Source organism: Notechis scutatus, chromosome 1, assembly GCF_049901735.1.
Source record: "Notechis scutatus isolate UNSWTSFEM ecotype Mainland chromosome 1, rNotScu1.2, whole genome shotgun sequence".
NCBI classification, from domain to species: Eukaryota; Metazoa; Chordata; class Lepidosauria; order Squamata; family Elapidae; genus Notechis; species Notechis scutatus.
Window position 1 is genome coordinate 126762369 of NC_142009.1, and position 23335 is coordinate 126785703.

At 36.5% G+C, this 23335-nt stretch overlaps 1 protein-coding gene across 2 annotated transcripts in view; it reads right to left on the reverse strand.

Moving 5' to 3' along the window:
• Positions 1 to 23335, reverse strand: part of PRIM2 (DNA primase subunit 2) — a 99304-nt gene that overhangs the window by 6691 nt on the left and 69278 nt on the right. For both annotated transcript variants that reach the window (XM_087945399.1, XM_026665234.2), the window contains 3 exons: positions 15919 to 16045; positions 13519 to 13601; positions 888 to 956 (listed from right to left, as the gene is read on the reverse strand). In XM_087945399.1, coding sequence (XP_087801525.1) covers positions 888 to 956; positions 13519 to 13601; positions 15919 to 16045 — 279 coding nt within the window. The remainder of the gene's footprint in view (positions 1 to 887; positions 957 to 13518; positions 13602 to 15918; positions 16046 to 23335) is intronic.

Here is a 23335-nt window from a genome sequence, read left to right on the forward strand (position 1 = left end):
TCTGCCACCATAATGCTCCAGGCCAAATGCCTATCCATTAGTAGCTCCTGACATGACTTCACCAGTGCTCTTCCCTCTTTCCATAACATGGCATTTTAGTACGCTAAAAGAATATTTTAGTGGCACGGCAAGATCCTGAAGAAGGCTACAGAACAGTATTCCATAGGAGATGTGTCCAAACCATGAAAACAAAGCAATAATAACAACTAGAGTTAATTCTATGCACCAAGCCTAAAGAGAAAACTGAAAACTGAAGGTTAGAATTCAACTCTAGATAATATATAGCATGTAAATAATTTGGCAATTAAAAATGCCCTTTGAAAATAATAAACTTGGCCTTTTGCATTATATATACTAGGTATGTGATCGTATTAAAGTACTATAATACAAATCAAAAGCTGAAAATTTGCCTTCTAGCCTTTTTGTGGAATAGAGTGAAAAGCAACATTTGAAGTACATCAAAGCATTATAAGCCACTACCTAGAGAGTGGTTTTCTGTCTTCCATTGCCATCTTTTATAGCTCCACAGTATGATGGCAATACGGTTGTATTATGCGCGTGATGATTTGCTTTTATTCTGATTTAAAAGATGGATAAGATGTACGTGAGGTACAAAGCATAGCAGTAGCTTTCCATTCAGAGAAGTCTCTGAGCTTCAAAAGCATTAGGATCTTACACCTTTCTCTAGGAGGAGAAAAGCAGAGAAGCTAGTTTTTAATTACCAAATGTTAATTGTTATGTGGAATCAAAGATATCTGCTATTATATCATTAGCTCAGCATAACTTATAACGAGTCGCACTGACAATGACTGTGAAAAGAATAGTTTCCCGGTTTTTCTGAGGCTTTGGTATGATTCCCAAACATAACAGTGAAAATATGTACTTACATCATGAGTCAATTCGAAGTATTTTTGGCAGGCCAGCTGATAATGCATACCTTTCACCAAGTCCAATATCTAAAAAAGAAATTGAACCAATTAAAATACACACACAAACGCGCACTAATTCGAGTCCATAAAGAGAACATATCTTTAGAAAGCATGACAGAATTGATACCGTGTTTCTCATATAATAAGGCCGGGTCTTATTTTTTTTTGAGCCCCCAAAAATCGGCTAGGCCGTCTTTTCAGGGGTGACTTAATTCCCCCCCTTGCATCTTAGGGCGGGCGGCGACAGCATGGACGTTGACCTCGGCGTTGGTGGGGCACTTTGTATCAGGGTCAACGCAGGCAGCACCATATCCGGTATGCAACAAAAGTACTTCCTAACACCAAGCCCCCCCCCCCCCGCCATTTCCCCCCCATTCCGCATGTTTTAATATAGGCCTTAATTTGGGGGGAGGGGCTTAATTTCATTTCATGCCTATAAAACATGCTGGGACTTCCTATTGAGGGAGGTTGTATTGTTGGAGAAACAGGGTACATGTGCTTCAGTGCTTCTAAAAAAGTTTCAAACTCAAATCAAAAGTTAGAAAAATTGTGGCTATTATATTTGCAATGATTATTTCCAGGATATCAATTTCCAAAACATTTCTATGGTTGCAAATACGTGTTTGCATTTGAGAAACTGAAACATAAATCACTCAACATATGTGGTCACTCCTTACACATAGATTTTTCATGCATGGGTAGCACATTGGGACTGTGACACCATTAAGAACTGTAGTAATTTAGAAAAGAAGTAGCGGAAAACTACTTGAAAACATCAGCCCTCAAAGTAAGTTGTTTCTAAGCAGCAGTTCCCGGAACAAGAAAAGAAATTGTCTGTTTTGAACTCCTACTAGAAACATTTTTCTATCTCTTGTAAATACAATTTGCTTCCCAATTCTACCTTGTAATCGCTTCTGTCCAGCAAAAGCACTCATTCTTATCAGCAGAATGCAATGGCGTTTTAAAATTTAAGTTGCATGTCATTTTTTTTCCCTCTGCTGATCGATAATTATTCTTTTTATATGTGCTGCTTATCAGCCATAGAAAACTGCTGTAACTGAGAGATAGCTTCAGTAGAAAGAACATTTTTGAGGAATGCAAATTTCTAACCCTTCTTCTGAGAGGCTGACCTTTTAAAGTCAAGAGTGGCAATAAACTCCAGCACAAATCCCTGCTGTCCTCATTATGGAGACTGCCTTATAGTTATTGACAGATGTACAAATAATATTTGCTGAATATATCAAACCATACTGCTGCCAAAGAAGTGCTTACTGGGTCTGTTTTGCTGTTACAAGCAAAACTGATTAAATATCTGCCTTTGCTGTCACCTCCTGTTAAGTACAATGTGAAAAACAAGTCAACCAACCAAAAGAATCACAAGCTTGGCACAGTCTCTTTGCTTTTGAACTGAAGCAGGTAGTAGTTTGAGGGGAAAATAGTTATGCATATTGCAAATAGAGCCTCAAACTAATTTGCAATGATACTCAACCAAGAAGATTTTATAATATTGTATCATAGATCTAACATATATAGAAAACTTCCTTGGCTTACAGTAAAAGATGGACAGTATTCTGGCAACTTTCTTTTTTTTTAAAAAAAAAAAATTTTATTGGTTTTTAAGACAAACAGACAAACAAAACATAAAAACATCAAGCCATCATCCATATATATACATACAGTGTGTTGGTTGGTTTGCAAATTGTTTTGTGCTTCCATTTCGTAGTCTTCAATTACAATTACATTGTATATATTCTCATATTTTCAATAATTGTTGATCAATCATTTGACTATACTTTTATTCATTCATGTTTTATGAAATAATCCATATTTTACTTAATTTGTTTTATGACAGTTCATATTATCATCTCAAATCTATCCTACAATCATTTTGTAGATATAATAAGAAAAGAATACATCTTTATATATTTATTATTTTCTAAGAATCTACATATTTCATTACCATGTTTTATTGTCTAACCATTGATAGAATAGATCCCAAATTTTATAAAATTGTTTATCATCTTGTTCTCTGATTTCAAATGTCAATCTACTCATTTCAGCACATTCCAATATTTTCTTAATGATTTCCTCCTGTAATGGTATTTTTTCATTTTTCCAGTTTTTGGCAAATACAATCCTAGCCGCTGTTAATACATTTACAATCAGGTATTTCAATTCTTTACTATATATTTCAGGTAAAATTCCCAATAAAAATATATCTGGTTTCAAGTCTAAATGCTTTTTTGTCATTTTTTCCAACCACGTGTGGATTTTAGTCCAATATTTTTTGGCATCTGCACAAGTCCACCACATGTGGTAATATGAGCCAGGTATCAGATGACATTTCCATTTTTCAGATTTGTTCTTGAACATTCTTGCTATTCTTGTCAGGGGAGAATGCCAAATGTAAAACATCTTATACAAATTTTCTTTATATGCTATTGACATTGTCATTTTATAATTTTGAGACCATAGTTTTGCCATTTCTCTAGATCAATCCCATATCCAAAATTCTTCCCCCAAGCAATCATAGTTTCTTTAACTTGTTCTTCTTCTAGTTTAATTTCTAATAAATATCCATACAATTTTTTAATCACCTTTTCATCAGTACCTGTCAAAATCTTATCTAAGTCAGTCAGTTTATCTTAGAAACCTTGTTTTAGAATCTTTGTCATACCTTGAATGTATTTGCGCATATGAAAACCAATTCATCTTTATACCTTGTTCCTCTAGCTTTTGTATAGATTTTAGTTCACCCTTTTCATTCAATATTTCACCATATCTAACTGTTTGTTCCTTTTTATATATTATAGGATAAGAAAATGCTTCAATAGTCGATAGCCAGACTGGAATTTTCAAATAACATTGCCTTTTAGTCTTCTCCCAGTTTAACCACAGGGACTCCCGTATATAATGTCTTCTAAAATACCCGTGTTTTAGTTCCTTTATACCATAGAAAAGCATGCCACCCCAACAACAGATTGTGTCCTTCTAATGTCAACAATCTAGTATTTCTTAATGTAATCCATTCCTTAACCCACATCAAATTTGTAGCTTCGTAATACAACTCTCAATTAGGCAAACCAAATCCTCCTCTTATTCTGGCATCTTGCAAAAGTTTTAACTTTATTCTCGCTTTCTTACCTTGCCATATATATTTCAACACAATTGTATTTAAATCTTCAAAATAATCTTTTCCAAGCCTAACAAATATAAAATTCTGGGTAGTATATTCATCTTGATTGTTGATATTCTCCCTATTAATGACAGTTGTAAACTTTCCCATTTCGCCAAATCTAGCACTATCTGCTGCTTAAGTTTGATATAATTATTCTCTTTTAGTGTACTACATCTTGCTGTCAATTTGTATCCCCAAGTACTTGATCTTATTTGTGACCTGAATTTTCAATACATCCGCCAGTTCTTCCTTTTGTCTTGATAGCATATTCTTTGTCAAGATCTTTGTTTTATCTTTATTTATTTTCAAACCAGCCACCTTTCCATATACCTCTATCTTTTCTATCAATTTTGATGCTATTTCTAGTGGGTCTTCTAAAATGAAAACCAGATCATTTGCGAATGCTTGCAACTTAAATTCTTCCTTTTTAATTTTCATCCCTTTTATATCCTTTTCTTCTCTAATATTTCTGTTTAGCACTTCCAAGGTTAACACAAACAACAAAGGTGATAGTGGGCACCCTTGTCTTGTTCCTTTTCTTATATCAATAGAGTCTGTCAGTTCTCCCTCTATCATTACCTTTGTCGTTTGGTTATGATCTATAGCTTCTATTGCTTGAATAAATTTTTTACCAAAGCCCATCTGTTCCAGCTGTAATAACATGAATCGCCAATTCACATTATCAAATGCCTTCTGTGCATCTAAAAATATCAAAGCCATTTGTTTTTCAGGGTGTGCCTCGTAGTATTCCAAAGTGCCCAAGATTACTCTCATATTGTCTTTAATTTGTCTCTTTGGCAGAAATCCATTTTGATCAGGATGGATAAAATTGTTTAAGTATTTTTTAAGTCTTTCTGCCAATATTGAAGCAAAAATTTTATAATCTGTGTTTAGTGAGGGAATAGTTCTTGATTTATAATGGATCAGCCTCCACTTTGGGACAAGTGTAATATAAGCTTCTGACCATGACTTGGGTATCTTCTTCTTTAACATAACTTCATTCATAACTTCTAGCAATGGAAGGTTCAACAATTCTTGTAGTGTTTTATAAAATTCTGCCGGAAGACCATCTGGGCCTGGTGCCTTTCCATTGTTTTGCTTCTTAATTGCTTCAGTTAACTCCATCAGCGTTATATTGCTTTCTAACATTGTTTCAATCTCTTTAGGTATCTGGGGTAGATTAGCATTCTATAAGTACTGTTTAACTCTTTCCTCATCAATATTCTCTTGTGTGTATAGTTTCCCATAATAGTCTTGTATAATTTCCTTCTTCTCTTTACTACCATCGCAGACTTGGCCTTGGTCATCTATTAATTGCAATATTTTCCTTGATTCTTTCTCCTTTCTCAATTTATAGGCTAACCATCTACCTGGTTTATTTGCATCTTCAAAGTAGTTCTGTTTCGCACCTCTGATTTTCTGTGCTAGTTCTTCTTTTTCTATTAGTCCCATTTTATGTTTAATTATATCCATTTTTAACTTAATGTCCTTTTTCTGTGCCATTTTCTGTAGCTCTTTTTCAAGTTCTTTATACTCATCCTCTAATGCCTTAGAGGCTAGTCTTTTCATGGTATTTCTTTTCCTTGTATAGTCTATTATCAAGCCTCTGGCATATGCCTTCATTGTATCTCATACATTCTGCATTGATGTATCTTCTTTTTTGTTTTCTCTAAAGAAGAAAGCCAGTTCTTTCTCCATTCACTGTGTGAAGTCTTTTTCCTTTAATATAGTATTATTTAATGTCCATCTAGATCTTCTTTGTCCTTTCCATTTAATTGTCATTGGATTGTGATCTGCCCAAGTACTTGTTTCAATATTTATTTCTTGAATATTAGCTAACAATTCTGTTGACATCCATATCATATCTATTCTGGACCATGATAAATGTATATTTGAATAGAAGGTGTATTGTTTAGTCTTAGCATTTCTTTCTCTCCATGTATCTTTTAAATTTATTTCATTTATCATTTTAAAAAAAAGATTTAGGGAGAGTCTTTCTGTTTTGCTTTGTTGTTTTCTGTGCTGTATAGTCCAATTTATTATCTACAATTCCATTAAAGTCTCCCATCATAACTATGTTAGCATAGTCCAGTTCAATTATTTTCATATGTAATTTTTTATAAAATTCTTCTTGATTGTCATTCAGGGCATAGATTGCAATCAGGAGTGTTTTCATATTATTGTCCATTATTTCCACCATTAGTAATCTTCCATTGTCATCGGTATACAATTTTGCTGGGATAATATCTTTAATGTATAAAACCATTCCTCTTTTCTTTGGAATCTCTCATCATACTTCATCATCATTTGTTGAATGTTCTCCACCTTTTCATCAGTTTTTCCTGTTCTTTGTTCAATGTTCTCTGTTCTCTTTTCAATATTCTCTATTTTTATTTGTATATTTTGAATTCATTGCATAATCATCTGCAGCGTCACTTTTTCCTGTTCTTTTTCTTGCTGTAATATCGTCTGTATTGAGCGTTGTCCTCCAGATGGTGAAGAGGAAGAAGTAAAGGTTGAGGAACCAGGGGCTGTTAGCTTCCTACTCATTTCAGACAATTCAAAATCTTCAGGTTCTTCTAGACCTTAATCCACTTGTGAAATAACCAATTGCAATTCCAAGTAAAAATAGTGGGGAAAAAGAAGCCAAATAACAACAACAATACTAATAATACCAATAATACAATTTCTTCAGGTTCTTGTATACCTTAATCCAATCAATTGGTTAGATAGCAGTAAAAACTCAAAAATGGAAGAAAAGACCATAAACACACACACAAAAAGAAAAAATTGTTAAATCCTGTAAAAGGCAGAAAAGTAGAAAATAAAAAACTAAAGAAAAGTTCTGCAGGTTCTTCAACACCTTAATCCAATTCCAGTCTCAGGTATAAAAGAATGCATAAGAAAAAAAAGAAAGCCACAAAAATAAAATAAAATATGGAAGATAAATAGAAAAAAAAATAAAAGGGAGGGAGAGAGAAAAAAGAGACTACTCCCTTAAAAAGAAGAAAAAAAGGAAGGAAATCATTAATACTAAAGCTTTTCCTTTAAAATAAAATGCAAACGTAAAAATTAGACTTCAAAAACAAAAACAAGTTCCAAAAGGCCAAAAATGCAAATAGCTATTGCAAAAAGTAAGCTAGTAAGGAGGGGGTTTGTTAAAGAAATAGCCCAGCTTAAAAAAAAAAAGTAGAAAGAGCACACTGTACCTTGTTTGGTTATCCAAGGCTTTTGTTAAAGTTTATAACTCTCTTCTCCAGAGTCTTATCACCTTTTTTTCCCTATAAACTTCAACACCAGGCTCCAGCTATTGTTTGAAACTCAGAAGAGCACCTGCAATAATACTCTCCCATGCTCTTTCCTCTATCTTATCAAACAGGCAATGTCCTTGAAAAGAAGTCCCAGTTCTTTCTCAGCTTTGTCTGGTCAAGAAAAAAAAAAGAGATACAATATTTCCAAGCCTCTAGTTGGCAGTGTTACAAAGTTTCTTCTGCTTTCACTTTCCCCCTCCTTTTCCAAACAAGATATAATAAAAATTAATTAAAAAGGGAAAAAGATATTTAAAAAGATGACTAGAAGGGAGTCTCTAGCCTAGAATATTATAAAGTCAAAAAGGAGAGAAAGGATAGGTGGAAAAAAAAACCCAGTCCAGTTTCAAAATATAAAATCATGTGTGGAAAATCCAGCAATGAGAAAAAATAAAAATATTACTTTGACTTCCTGTTTAAAATCGCTGCTTAATCACTTCTGTCAAAACTTTTACAGATTCTTTCTTTTCCTTAGGGTGTCCTTTCAAATCTTAAAGTAAAGAAAAAGTTCTCACCAAACCGGCACTTTCTCTTTCCGTTCTCTTTTGTTTCGGAGCTGTCCCAACTTCAGCAGCTTTAATGGTTGCCTCTTTGCCGCTGGCAAAAAGAGCTTCTCCTGGATCTACCAGGGACTTTGCAGTGTCCCTGGGATCAACAGGATGTGCTCGTTACATTCACCGTCTCTTCGGGACGGTTTAGATCCGTTTGGACCGTCCAGGAGCAAAGATATCGGCAGCGATCTTAGACCTCCAAGATTGCATGCTGTATCATCGCGACGCCAGCTCCGCCCTCCTCAACTTTCTGAGTAGCCTATGACAGTTAAAACTGAACCATAGGACCTGCTGTGTACAGAACGTATAGTATGGTATGGTATGGTATGGTATGGTATGGTATGGCATGGCATGGCATGGCATAGCATAGAATAGAATAGAATAGCAGAGTTGGAAGGGACCTTGGAGGTCTTTTAGTCCAACCTCCTGCTTAGGCAGGGAACCCTACACCACTTCAGACAAATGGTTATCCAATTAAAAACTTACAGTGTTGGAGCATTCACAGCTTCTGGAGGCAAGTTGTTCCACTGATTAATTGTTCTAACTATCAGGAGATTTCTTCTTAGTTCTAAGTTGCTTCTCTCCTTGATGAGTTTCCACCCATTGCTTCTTGTCCTGCCCTCAGGTGCTTTGGAGAATAGCTTGACTCCCTCTTTTTTGTGGCAGCCCCTGAGATATTGGAACAGTGCATTCATGTCTCCCCTAGCCCTTCTTTTCATTAGACAGTCTAGTAACAGAATGTTCTGATGTTTACTAGAACACTTGATTTTCTCCTGACTGTGCCTGTTGTCTCATTTTCTTCTAGAGTGTGCCAATTCTGGTCGTGCTTTGTTTTCTAGAAATGAGCATTCCAGATCCTTTCAAACACAAATATTTGTATTTTTCTATGTGGGTCTTAGCAGGATTTAGAGTTATCACATAAACCATAAATCTGGTATGGTGCTTATGGTGTAGACTGGAATTCATTCCAATGCCCATGATGCTTATTTATTTTTTCACATAAACATGGTTTCACGTGATCCCTTAAAATCTTTCTAAAGTCCATATAGATTTTTTAAAAAGGGTTCTTCCACTTTAAAAGGTCCCATTTTGCTGAAAATGTAGTGATGAATCTGGGAATCCTATAAAGCAGGGCTGTCAGACTCCCAGCCCGCAGGCTGGATGTGTCACATGCTGGCCACACCCATGCCTGGTTTAGCGAAGGGGGGGAAAGTCCCTGATATGTCATGTGACGATGCCGTGATGACATGAGTTTGACCTCCCTGCTATAAAGCATGCAGGTATTTTTGCTGTTGAGTTAAATGAACTAATCCTGCAATCAACTGAAAGATTTGGCAAATGACCTATGAAAACAATATTCCAAGACACACTTTCTGGAACACACTTTTATTCAAGCACTGTGTGCAGACACTCTCGTATAAAGATGTTGCATCTCTGAGGGCAAACATAGTACCCACCTGATAGCTAAGTGAAAAACTTTGTAGACCAATTTTACTTTAATCTCCATATTGCCTAGGCTTCTGGAAGAAATATAATCAGCAAGGGAAGCCAAGAACTCTATATATCTTTAACAGCAATATACAACGGGTTTTGTCAAATAAAAGGTGAAGAAAAAATACAGGTAATCTTTGTTTAGTGACCACATTTGGAACTGGTAATGCCAATTGTTAAGCAAAGTAATTGCTAGGTAGAAAATCACACAAGACAACAGTGCTTATGATTTTACTCCAGTTTTCCTTTCTCCCCCACTCCCCTGTATTTTGGATTACTTACCCTGGCACTGGGATAATTAGCAAGGGAATTAATGTTTGCATTTGCATTCATTGGAGAAGAAATGATTACAAGGGAGTAAACAAGCATACAAAGGGGAATTAAAAGTAACATGCTGGAGTCAGCAGTCCTGAGTGTGAAGTGCAACCTGCTGGTGTTTTTTCTATTGTGTGTCTCCTTACTCTCTTGTAATCCTTTTCTCTCCAATCTACAAGAGGAGGGGGAAAATTAGTCAGGCATAGGACAATGTGTACTGACACTGTGTGCATATATTCATGTGACATTCCAAAAGAGTACAGATGTATTGATTTTGACCCAAAAGATATTACACACATTTCCACTTTCAGAACCCCACTACTGAAAATGTTACTGAAAATGCTCTGATCTGAGGGACTGCTTTGGCCGGGCAATGGGTGTATGAGGCAGGAACACTTATTACAGTTTATTGCCCACTCTTTTCTGGATCCTATCAATGAAATCAGATTATGGGCTATTCTGCTACATATAAGCTTACCACGGTTAGCTTCCTTTAGCTTTACAATCATTGATCTCTTCATTTATTCAAGGTCAGTATGGAGCATTTTTCAAATAAAATAGTTACTTCTATTCCTAAAGTCTCAATCTTTCAATAAAGGCTTGCTGCATTTTATCTACTTCTAACCTTCATTTTTATTTGAAAGGTGACTTAAAATGTGATTGAAGTGCAGCAACTGTAACATATTTAGAGACATTTTTGTAGTTCCAGGTCAGTTTCTCACTATCCCAGTGTAACTCAGCTTGTTCTTTAAGGGTTTTACAAAGACATTTATTTCTTTGCCTAGCCAAATCTGCCATCTACTTTCTCTGGGCGTATTATTTTTAACATCCAACACTGGATATTGAAATTTCACTTTATTTTTAAAATCCTATTTTTTCAGTTGGAAAGAAACCAAACAAAAACAATGTATTTCTGCCTTCACATTCTCAAGGTAATTGCAGGAAATACTATAAAAGGTTAGAACTTCTCTTGCCCATTATCATTAAAAAAAACCTGTATTATTCTACACTATAGAGAAAAAGCAACATTTGTTCAACTATTAATAAGAAATAAGAATCTAGTACATTCTCTCAATCTTCTTCACCATGGTGGCTCATGTGGTAAGATGCTGGGCCTGCGCACCGCTGAGGTAAGCAAATAAATTGCGTAGGGACAAGAAAGGAGCCTCCCCCAATTGCCTACTGGTATTCAAGCATCCCGCGGATAAAGATAACACCATTCCACAAAAAATTCCTTTCACAGAAGCAGCCAGCCACCTCAGTGATCTCTGGCTAACACGTGCCATGTGCTAAAAAAAAAATATTCACCATGTTAACAGCTGCAACTGATGTGATCAAAATAAGACAATAGAAATTATCTTTGTAAATTGAATTATTTAACACCATCCAGGTGGTCCTTAACTTATAGACTTTTGTTCAATGACCAAAGTTATGGTAGTACTGAAAAAATGGACATACAACCTGTCCTCAAAGTGGACAGACTCCCTACAACTTATAACAGTGAACTGGACACCATCATGTGATCATGACCCACGTACTCTGGTGTCCAGTTCGCTGTTATAAGTTGTAGGGAGTCACAGTCACATGACTGTCATTTGCAACCTTCCCTGCTGGCTTCCCCAAATCAATGGGGAAGCCGGCAGGGAAGGTTGCAAGTGGTTAGAGTAAATCACTCTGGCTTTTTCTCCCACCTACAGCACCCCCGCCTGCATGCAGCCTCCCCTGGTCTTCCGACGCACTCCAAGCATGTAGCCTGCACCAGCCTTCCTATGACACATGTGTGGCCAGCAATGGCCCTCCAAGGCTTTCCCCAAGTCTTCTACAATTCATGCATGGCCAGCATTGGTCCTCCACAGCTTCCAAGTGATGCATGGCCTGCACCAGTCCTCCAAGACCCTACCTCAGCCTCTCCCATCCCTTCAGCACCCTGCACTCCTTATCTGGGCTCCCACCTCTTTCCCACCAAAAAATCCTGCAGATCCTGGGATAACAATAACTGGGGCTACTAGGAATTGCCATCGCTAACCAATGCAGTCATGTGCCATCATGCTTTATAACCGCATTGCTTAGTGATGGCAACCCCAGTCCTAACTAGTGTTATTCCCCCAGGGACTAGCTGCATTTATGAAATCATGTTTATTTAGACAGCTGTTCAGCTTTAGTAGTATTTATTTTGTAAGAACCAGTACATTACATAAAGCTGCACAGATTTACACATAACTGTTGCACAGGCCCAGGATCTAGGCTGATTTCTGTGCACAATTTGAACCTCAAACTGTCCTGATGAAGTGCACATTGTCCTAGGACTTATGAGTTCAGCCATGCATATTCTAGATTTTTGACCCCTCCTGGTTGGTTAAGAATTAATGATGGATGACATGTAATTGAGTCCATTTGGTGGTTAATGCCTATTTGCAGGAGGAGTGATGTCACCTGCTCTAAAAATGGTGACCAAATTTTCTGGGTCCACAGCATTTTGTTTTTCATTTCAGTTGCTATTAATATTTTTAAAAGATACCTTAAGATACTTTCATTTTTTTTTAAAGATAAGCAATTCATGAGGTAAGCTGCACTGGTTGCCAGTTTGCTTCTGGATCAAGTTGAAGATGTTGATTCTTTCCTTTAAAGTTCTTCACGGCATGGGTTCATGTTATCTGAGGAACCATCTCACCTCAATGAGACTGGCCCACCCCTCCCGCACTGGCAGAAGGTGCATACTCCAGACCCAATCATTCAAGGAATTTTGGCTGGCAAGCTCCAGAAGAGCCTTTTCTGCTGTGGCTCATACCCTCTGGAACAGAGGTCTCCAAACTTAGCAACTTTAAGATTTGTGGACTTTAAGATTTGTGGACATAGCTGGCTGGAGAATTCTGGGAGTTGAAATCCACAAGTCTTAAAGTTGCTAAATTTGGGGGGCCCTGCTCTGGAACATCGTGCCCCACCCCCAGGTGAGATGCACACTCACCCTCTTAGCATTCTGAAAAGCCTGAAGATCTGGCTCTGCCAACTGGCCTAGGGTCCCAATGGGAGTATGTTATTCTGGAGATGGTTAATTGACGTAGACCCCACTTTCTCCCTCCTTCCTCCCCAAATCTTTGTCAATTTTAAACCAAATTTAATGTTACTATTTACTGTGTTAATGTTTTATACCGGTCTTTTATTGACTGTAAGCCACCTAGAGTGGCCTCCAGGTGAGATGGGTGGCATATCGGTTTAATAAATAAATAAGTAAATGAACGACAAAAGGTCTCAATTGATTATCCTAAATGAAAGGTTTTCTGAGGTGACTAGATTTCGTGCCAGACTGTGATAAATTTGACCTTTGAAAAAACACACTACCGTTACTCAAAATGTAAATAATTTCTTTCAAATTCAGAATAAGAAACCTTTAAAATATATTTTTAAAATATAGCAGTTAGGTTTGCATGTACAGTATATACACACATATATACATACAAAGCGTAAGTTATACCCTGCCTTTCCATTTAAATGGGAAAAAGCATCACAAATATCACTTGATGATTACTTCTGTGGTTCTTGTCTGCAATTTACAGATTTTAACAGGGAAGGATTTGAAGATCACAAGAGAGGTGTTTCTAAAAGCATGCACACGTCTATCAAGTAGGTGAGATCATAACAAGTTGTATGCTGTGATTTAAGAGACAATTGCATTCATTGTCCATAATTATGAAATAAAGCTAAAAAGATATTTCTGATGCCTAGTATCAGAATAATAGATTCGGTACCTGACCAATTCCAGAAGGAGGTATTTTATACGACTGAAGCTTCTGCTTCAGCAGCTCTGGGTCACTGTGGCGAAATGGGCATCCTAATAAAAAGAAAAAGGGAAGGTAAAATTATTCAAAAATTGGCATATCAAAGCACTGCAGAATCTAGCAAACAGTGCTTATTTATTATCTGCCAGATTATAAAATACAGAAAAATAACTACCCCCATGTGCAAACTTTTCACCAAAATCTGTTCAGCATAAGTATTTGTGGTTCTTGAGTAATCTTGGTCTACAACCTGACACAATTCTCAACCAACATGCTGGCATTGATATTTGAAAGTAGTTCTGGCCAAACTGGAATGTTTAAGGTTAGGAAAGGCTATTCTGAGAGCTCAAAATACATAATTCAGTAGGTCAAGGCTGCAACGGGCATGAAAGGTTATACATATAAAACAGTAATTATATCACCAGAAAAAACTGCAATACCTTACAAATAATTCAAAATATGTATACTGAGTGGAAAGAAACACATTAACATAGAGGACTCGCTAACAGTAGTTAAACTTGGTGCCCAACAGTCTTTCATTTCATTCATTTCACTGGGACTGTTTAGACCCATACCTATGCCACGTGTGCTGGAAGTGACACGTTGAGCCATCTCTCCGGGCATGCCAGCCGTCACCTGTTGCTCTTCTGAGTTCCAGTGCGTGCATGCACGTCAGCCAGCTGGTCTTCGTGCGCACGGGAGCGCCAGAAACCGGAACAGCAGCTCCCCGGAATGCATGCACGTGCTGGCCAGTTGATCTTCACGTACGCATGCGCATTAGAAACCGGAAGAACAGGAGGCCAGCGTGCATGTGCACGTGGGAAGCTAAGCTTCTGGCTTCCAGCACTCCTCCACACGAGTGTCAGGCAGCTATTCTTCCGGTTTTCAGTGCATACACATGCACACGCTCCCATATTGACACTCGGTGCTGAAAAGATTAGCTACCACTGGTCTACACTGACTTAAAAATCAAGTATCACAGCTTAAATGATAAATGCATTATAATCAAATTATATTGCTAGTGAAATCTGTAGATATCATTGGTTATATACAACTTATATAACATCATTGGTTATGTATACATCATTGGTTATATACATCATTGGTTATATACAAAATATAGATGGAAGTACCTTATCATACATTTGTATGTATGTATGTATCCCAGCTTTATTATTTTTACAAATAACTGAAAATGGTAAACATATCGAAGGTAGATATGATTACCACCTTCATATTCCTTCTCTTATTTTGCCCATAATGACCACCATATGAGATGGGTTGGGCTGAGAGAAAGTGACTGACCCAAGGTCACCCAGCTGGCTTTCATGGCTAAGGGGGGACTAGAATTCCCAGCCCCCTAGTATCTAGTCTGGTGCCTCAATTGCTAGCCCAAAATGGATCTCCTTTAATACTATTAATTCCTGGTGATTGCCTGGAAAGTCCTTGCAGTTTTCTTGGCAAGATTTTTCAAAAGAGGTTTACCACTGCTTGCTTCCTAGGGCTGACAGAGAATGACTGGCTCCATATCAAATGTGGAACTAGAACTCATGGTTTCCTAGTTTTTAACTTGGTACCAAGCACAAACTGGCTCTCTGTCTCTTTAGTCTTCTAAATATATATGCAGCTAAATAGTATTCGTGGCATTCTAATTCTGCATTCAAGCCTGAATGACACTGAGGAACATAGATAAACATGAGGATGAAACTAGATTATTGTTATTTATCCATTTTATAAAAGAAAAAAAAAGTACATTTATCAATATATCTTCCTCTTAATACAATTATCTAGGCACCTAGAGCTATACTCTAGGGTATTGGATTTAAATGACTGGGAAATAATAAAGGACAAAATAAACAATTCAATGTAATTGGCAAATGACTTCCCAGTGCTCAGAGGTAAAGGAGTCTCTTGAAGGAAAAACCAAACATTTTGAAGAAAATCTGATTGTGTGAAATTTTTGGAAATGTTATTACAGTGCTCCCCATTTCATTCTAGAGACAATGAATCATTAGATTTATAACATCCCATAGATTCCAGAGAGTGTCTGGTATGGGGGGTGGTGTCAAATGATTTATAGCTCTTTGGCAGTTTGCTGCCAAAGAAAAAGCGCTGAGCCACTTGTTGCTTTGAAACATTGTGGGGATGAAAACAAGCAAAAGAAGAAACGTAGCAAGGCTCAGTGGAACACAGACCTAACAAACCTCTTTGGTCTAACCTGGTTCAATAATAAGACAAATTGTCAGAACAGGAGCAGCACACTTGACTTGACAGCAAAGGCTGCCTTAAGCCACAAATCCAACTTCTGCCACTAATACAGCCAAGTGATCCATTGGCTTCTAAAGCTGCCTGTCACGAACAAACACTCACCATGATAATCCCCTTGGCCTGGGAGATTGGATAGGATAATTTTCATGCAGCTATACGGAGTATAATCCGTTCTCTTGCCTTCTTTTCCATAGTTATGCCGGATGCTGTAAGCATATCCTTTATCAAACTGAAGAGTAAAAACAAACAATAAAAATAGCAGATGGTTTACAACTGAGGCAGTGTACGGTGTATGCGATTTTAGTTACCATGAAGGATGAAATATTGATGCTTCGAATTGTCATAACTGTTAAAAAGTTTCACAAGTAGAAGAATTTGAAAGTACAACAAATTTGAATCTATGTTATCAAGCACTTGGCAGAAAGGGAGTTTCAGGAGGTAATTTCTGTAGGACTTTGCTTACAAAAAAAATAAAATAGAATTACAGGGATTTTTTTTTACCATCTTTAAATGGAGTTACTAAAAAGGATAAAAGGAAACAGAAGGAAACCAGTTTAGTTGAAAACAGTCTTTCAAACTCTAAAAAGAATCTCTTATTATGAGTAACAAATGGCACATTATTTTCAATTAGCTCATTTTGTAACTGTGGTGATTAAGATACGTTCCTGCACAATATAAAAAGTTTGTATTTATTTCAAAATATTTTCTAGTAGATATTTAGTGTTATGCCAGTAATTATGTTTATGGCTTCCCATTCCAAAAGATCCAGTCTTTTTTTAAAAAAAATCTCCAGTGATGAAGCACCAACAAATTTCTGATAGCAAGTTGTTCCACTGGTTAATTGTCCTCATTGTTAGGAAGTTAACAGAACTGAAATGCCCATACGAGTGTCCTACTTTCCAATCCAGCAACTCAGCCATGACATCAAACTGGCTCTAAGTGTGCACAAGTACAGGGTTAAATGTCTAATGCTTCGAACACTACAATTAATTATTCTGCCACATTATAAAAAGGATATCCTAAATGAAAAGGCCTATGCCATGTAATGGGATAAACATCTTACATTCCAATTAATAGGCAAGAATTTATGAAACAACTTCTCATAGTCAGAGTGGCATGTGGTGATAAGGGACAGCAAAGTGTAGTTACTTCTCTGCTCTTATCTTACTCCCCAACTGTTGTTCAGCAGCCCTATTTAGGATGATTTGCTAGGGAGAGATAAGCACAGGATTATCTGCAGGGTTCCTTCGAGGAATATTTTGGCTACTAGGCAGATAGTCATTCAGATCTGCTCAGAGTTGGACAGAAGTCAAGTACAAACAGAAGGATCAAGTGAAGGCTTTTTTCACAAAGGACATAAATAAGCATGTTTCTTAGGGGTGAGGAGAACCAAAGGAAAAGGGCAATTGTTTATCATTCCTGTAAGGAAAGGGTGGGGAAAAGTGAAGAAAGAGAGATGAATAAAGGAATGAGAGTAAAGGATCAGAAGGAAAGATAAAGTATCAGTAATTATTTTGCTACTACCCCTTATAGAACTGGAGAAAGAGAATGTTGGTACTATTTAATACAGTACAATTGGAACCATTGAATGAAGGAGCCTAGTGCTGCTAATAAAACTTGAATCAACCAATTTTTATCACAATTATCAAAATCACTAGGCATGAGAAAAGATCGTGATTTAGCAGCTGTTGAGTTAGCAAACTAGAAGTGATTGAAAAGTAGCAAACAATTACTGAGATTTCAGGTGAATAGATATCGCATTTTGAAAGTAACTCTATTTTGCCTGCTGCAATAAACTAAAAATACTCTGAAAGATTGCAAATACTCTGAAAGATTACACTTCTCAGAAGAGTGTTTCCTTAATCTCTCTCCAAATTATAGACTTAAATCCAAATGTTGTATATCTCTGGCGTTAACTAGAAATGGAGATTTCTTCTAGGAACAATTTTTTCTACTACTAGAGTTAGGAGAGCTAATGATGTTCAAGTAGCCAAATGACAAGCTATTCTCAATATTTCTGCAAACAAAATTGTAAACTCATTGCCATCCAATTTTAACTTTCTGAGAAGTTGGGTATTTGTTTGGGAGCTCATAATTTAAGATTCCTGTAGTGAGTAGAAGAAAAGCTAGAATGTAAATTATATTTTTTAGTTTTTTAAGATTGAAAATCATGCCATGATTTAAATGTTTGGTAGAATTGGATTTTTGTTTCTATTGAGGACTAATCAATTCAACATCTAAAATATAACTCCCATCACACTTCCTAGTAATTATTCAGAAGAGATGTATCTCTGACTTTCACAAGCTGGAAGAATAATTCTACAGGCACATATAATTGATTCTGATAGAAAGGCTTTCTTTTTTAAATAAGTTTCCATATAGAGCATTAGAAGATGCAATTTGATACAGCATTTATTAGCAACAGACGTTTAATTTCATTAGTCAAGTTAAGGGAAACTGATCAGTTTTAAACTTTCATACCAGACTCTTTCTTTCACATAATTAGAATAATATTACACCATTATAAGCTTGAAAAACATACATTAATAAAATTTCAAAGAAAATATGACTTTAATAACTGGATAGCAATGAAATTTGGCGCTATAATTTAAAATGCACAAATATTTCACTTCAGGAAATTATGAATAACTTTCAACACATACTGTATACAAAGAATATTTCTTGTCATTAGATACCATTTCTTTGCTGCTGAGTTTTCTGGTTGAGTTTTTTCAGAAGAAGCAGTTGGTGGAAACTCGACTTATTCTAATTCAGGAAGGGTATTAAAACTTGTCAAATGTTTAAATACTTCTCAGAGTAAATAGTTAAGCAATAACCTGCTGTTAAGGAACATTCTTTAAAAAGATGGTAGAGAGGTAAATATAATCCACAGAAATAGACTACATACCAGTACATGGTGTCACTAAGGAGGATTTGGATCAAATGACAATGGCTTACACTTCACAAAGGACTCCTGGGAAGAGATGGGCTACATCTTATGATGACAGCGAAGTGTCTGGCAGGTGGTAACCAGTTTCATCAGGAGAGCCTCATGAGAGAGCAAAAGGTAGCAAAAACTCAGAGGGGAATATGCAACCAAGGATTAAGATCAGGTAATTCAGACATAAAGAAAGAACCTGGAAGCCAAGAGTTTCTCAAGAAATTACAACAGAAAAGTCTGTAGGTGCTGCCACTCAAAGCCTCGAATATTTCTATATAATGCACTGAGTATTGGAAATAACCAGGAAGAATTAGAGATTCTAAATCAGGAAGACCAATACAATTTGATCGTCATCCCTGAAATGGTAGAATAATATCTGCAGTTGGCACATATCACTGGGAAGCTACAACTTGCTTAAAGAATACTCCCACTATAATGGCATGTGAGAATGACTTTGGGAGTCCAGAAGAGTCTGACATGCAAGTTTTTGTTACTGTAACCTTACAATAATGATAGGGTTATTTACTCATGATTTGTGTTTCTTATCTAGACTATCTTGTAGGACCAAGTCTGGAAGCACCTCTTCTCCCTTTTATTTTTATTTTCCAGAAAATTAGAGAAGTTCCTTTCCAAGAGGCTTCCCATATCCCTTTTCCCTCTGTAGGCTGAGATACCTTTTGCATGACTGTTATCTAGGCTAGAGTTCTTCCTCCTGTCTCCCAAGGTCATCCCCACATACCATTACAGCAGGGGTGTTAAGCTAGATTTCTTCAAGGGCCAGATCAGCATTGTAGTTCTCTTCTGCAGGCTGGCCGGGGGGGAGGGGTAGATGGGAGAGACGCCTCCTGCAGCACCCTATTCTGGTTGCCAGAGGCACCACAGGCCAGTTCTTTGCTGTTTCCAGGCTGGCCCCACGGGCCAGATTTAAGCCTTGAGCATTACAGCAATGGAAGGCTGAAAATGTCGCATGGTAGAAAAGAAAAATACGTACTTACATAGAAATCTAGGACCAAAGTAGAGAAATCCCTTTGAAAGTATTTGGATAAGGATAAAAGGAAAGAAAGAAAAGTGATATCATCACGGGAGTTTATTATAGACTACCTAGGCAAGCAGAAGACACATATGAAGCTTTTCTGTGTTAGACAACCAGTCTTTCATAGAGGCATGCAATCTTGATAATGGGGGATTTCAATTATTCTGACATCTGAAGGGAATCCAATTCTGCCAAGTTAACTTTGTTAACTTCAACAAATTCTTGTCAACTCTTGCTGTCAATTTCAGTTGTCAGAAGTTGGAAGAAAGAACAAGTCTGCTATCTGTGCCTAATCCTCACCAACAGGGAACATTTCAAAGAAACAAAACTGACTGGCATGGTAGAGGAAGGTGATTGTGTTATCCCTGAATTTATAATATCCACAGAGGAGAAACTGAGAAAAGTCAGATCTGCATATTGCATTTCAAAAGAGCAAATGTTGATAAACTTCAAGAGAAGATAGGCCAGATTCAATGGTTTGAAGTTCTTAAAGAAGAAACATGTCTAAGAAGACTGGATAATCCTACAAAGTGATACAGTAAGAGCATAATTATAAACACACTTTTATAAAAAGGAAACAGGACTCCAGTGCAACCAAAGCGGATACACTTCGAGCTCTCAAAGATAGGGGACAGAAAAGAAAAAAGATCTGAATAGAAAATAGAACCCTAACACAAAGTAGTCTCTGGAAATTATAGGAATCATATAAGAAAGGTTAAAACTCAGAAAGCCATGAAGTTTCTGATTGATACCAAAAATAACAACAAAATTATTCTATGAATATCTTGGAAATGAAGGTCAAAGAGAACACAGATTCACCACAAAGACAAAACGGTAAATTGTTAATGGGAACAGAGTTAATGTTATTCTCAAAATGGCATGGGGGAAAAATAAATAAAATAAAAAAACACAAACCAGTGTGCATGAAGTGGTATATGGGCCTAGTTAAACTAAATTGTTTTTAAGGGTAGAAATGTATAGAGAGGTATTGTGAATGGCATTGGTCTAAACTCTTTTAGCTATCTTACTGTAAAAACTTTTAATGTTTTCTTTTCCTCCTCTCTTACTTTGATTGGCTTACTACTTTTACGTCTTTTCTGCTCTCAGCAGTGCTTATCCCAGCAGACAATAGCTTAGTACGTGGCTTTGTAACAAAATCACACCAGAAACACAACATGCATCCCAAACTTGCATTTATTACTACATATGTTATTAATTTACATTTTTAAAAATCATCCATTCATATCGATTTATAGCTGGTTTACAAAATGAAAACAGCAATATAAAATAAAAGCAGTCCTAAAGTATAAGTCTGACCTCCTATTTAAATAACAACAAAACAACTCTAATGGATACCTAATCATCACTGGATCAATAATTGAATGTCCTCTGAAAAAGAAGTGCTCTTTTTCAGCACTTTTCAGAATGTCAAGAGTTAAACATTATTTCTATAATACATAGCTTTCTTGAGAATGAAAACTGACTAGATATTTTAGTAGAACTGCATTAAATATCATCTGGCAGTTTCCTCATTTATTTAACCATGAGGTTAAGTAACCATGTCAATTACTTGCAAAAAAAAAAAAAAGATGTTTTAGAAAAAAAACAGGTATAATTTAGCATGCATCTACATTAGCTATTGGGCTTAATTAAAAGTACATCACTCTTTTAAATCCACATAATTATAGTCCTTTGACAGCCAGGTTGGTGTAGTAGTTAAGGCATAAGGCTGGAAACCTGGAGACCACAAGTTCCTATAATAAAATATAATATAAATCTACAATAGATTTTCTATAATAACCCTGATCTAAATGCACCACCGAGAGCTAGTATATAGGGTATAGTGATTAAGGTACCAGACTAGAGACTGGGAGAGCATGAGTTCTAGTCCTGCCTTGAGCACAAAGCCAGTTGGATAACTCTTAGTCTAGGAAAGAGGCAAGGGCAAAGCACTTCTGAAAGTGCAGTCTTCAGGAGTCAAAACTAGCTGAAAGGCACCACCACCCCCCAAGGCATTCTTATTAATGTATTTTATTCTTTAGCTAAACCAGAAGTCTTTTAAGGTCCACAGTGTCAGCTTTCTTCAAGACCACATGTACGTACATTTATGCATACCGTTTGCATATTTATTGTGTATGTGTATACAAAAATTTTGCAGGGTTTTATATGCATTGTCCTAAAGACCTAAGCACTCGTTAAAATTTACCAAAGATCCTCAAAAGTAACCTTTTAAAAATATATCAATCACAGATTAACAGCACTAATATGGAAAAAAATGGCATGAATTAACCTCTGGCAAGAGGACTACAAGAATATTCAAAATGTTTTTCAACTAGCAGTATGGCTCATAGTTAACAGATGAAATGTAGTTCTTTCAAGAGCGCATGACAGCCCTTCCTGTTAATTACTGCATTACTGTAAGCAGAAGTTTGAAGATAAATTTGCAGAAACTAGACAGAGAGTAATCCCATTTAAGGAATCTGTTTAGGGGAGGGGGAGAGATGTGTGGCATCCCCCATTCTATGATCTGGTAAAAACAGAATTTTCCTATATTATCCATATCTCCAGAATCCTGACCGCAGGATAATGAAAAGCCTCACTGCTGGCTGAACCAAGCCTGGAATCATTTGAAATCCCTTATGTCAAAAACATTTTATTTTGCTTACTTGATCAGTCATAACATTCTCCAAATGTATAGTTGGAATCAATACAGGTAGTCCTCAGCTTACAACCATTTGTTTAGTGACTGACTGAAGTTATAACGGCATTGAAAAAAACATCGGATAAAGAATCCTTTTGAATAGAGGGAAGATAATATGATTCACAAATTACAATATGTGAACTTTAAGGCAAGGGTCTCCAACCTTGGCAGCTTTAAGACTTGTGGACTTCAACTCCCAGAGTTCCTCAGCGAGCTTTGCTGGCTGAGGAATTCTGGGAGTTGATGTCCACAAGTCGTAAAGTTGCCAAGTTTGGAGACCCCTGCCTTAAGGCACTCAGGTACTCTTTTTAGAAGAAATTATCTGGAAGACAATATGCCTTGTGTGAAATACTTATTTCAGAATAATGGTAATACCTGAAGTAGGTGCTAACAATTATTTTTTATTAATTTTTCATTATTTTATGGATACTGGCTTTATAGGTATATTTTATGTTTTGTATTTTTTTAAAAATCCTACATTTGTATTATACCAATAGAAAGGTGGCGTATAACTTCAGGAACATGTAATTTAATCTGGAGCTGAAAGCTTGCAATGCTTCATGCCAACCAAGGAACTAAAAGTATACTTCAATTGAGAATGTTCTCTCTTGGTTTACCATGTATGAAATTCCTGGCAGATGTGGCACCCTAAGGAAGACATTTCTACTAGATTTTAAATGACAATCAGAAACATCAGGGAGCAAGTACTTTGCTAGACAGCCATGACTTAAGTTAAAAAGAGTTCTGTATGTCATTACAAGTGAACTTATTTGGATAGTAAACCAGCAGCTAGGGCTTTGCTTTTGAAAAAGGTTAACTATTCATTGTTAGATGTTCCTTTCAG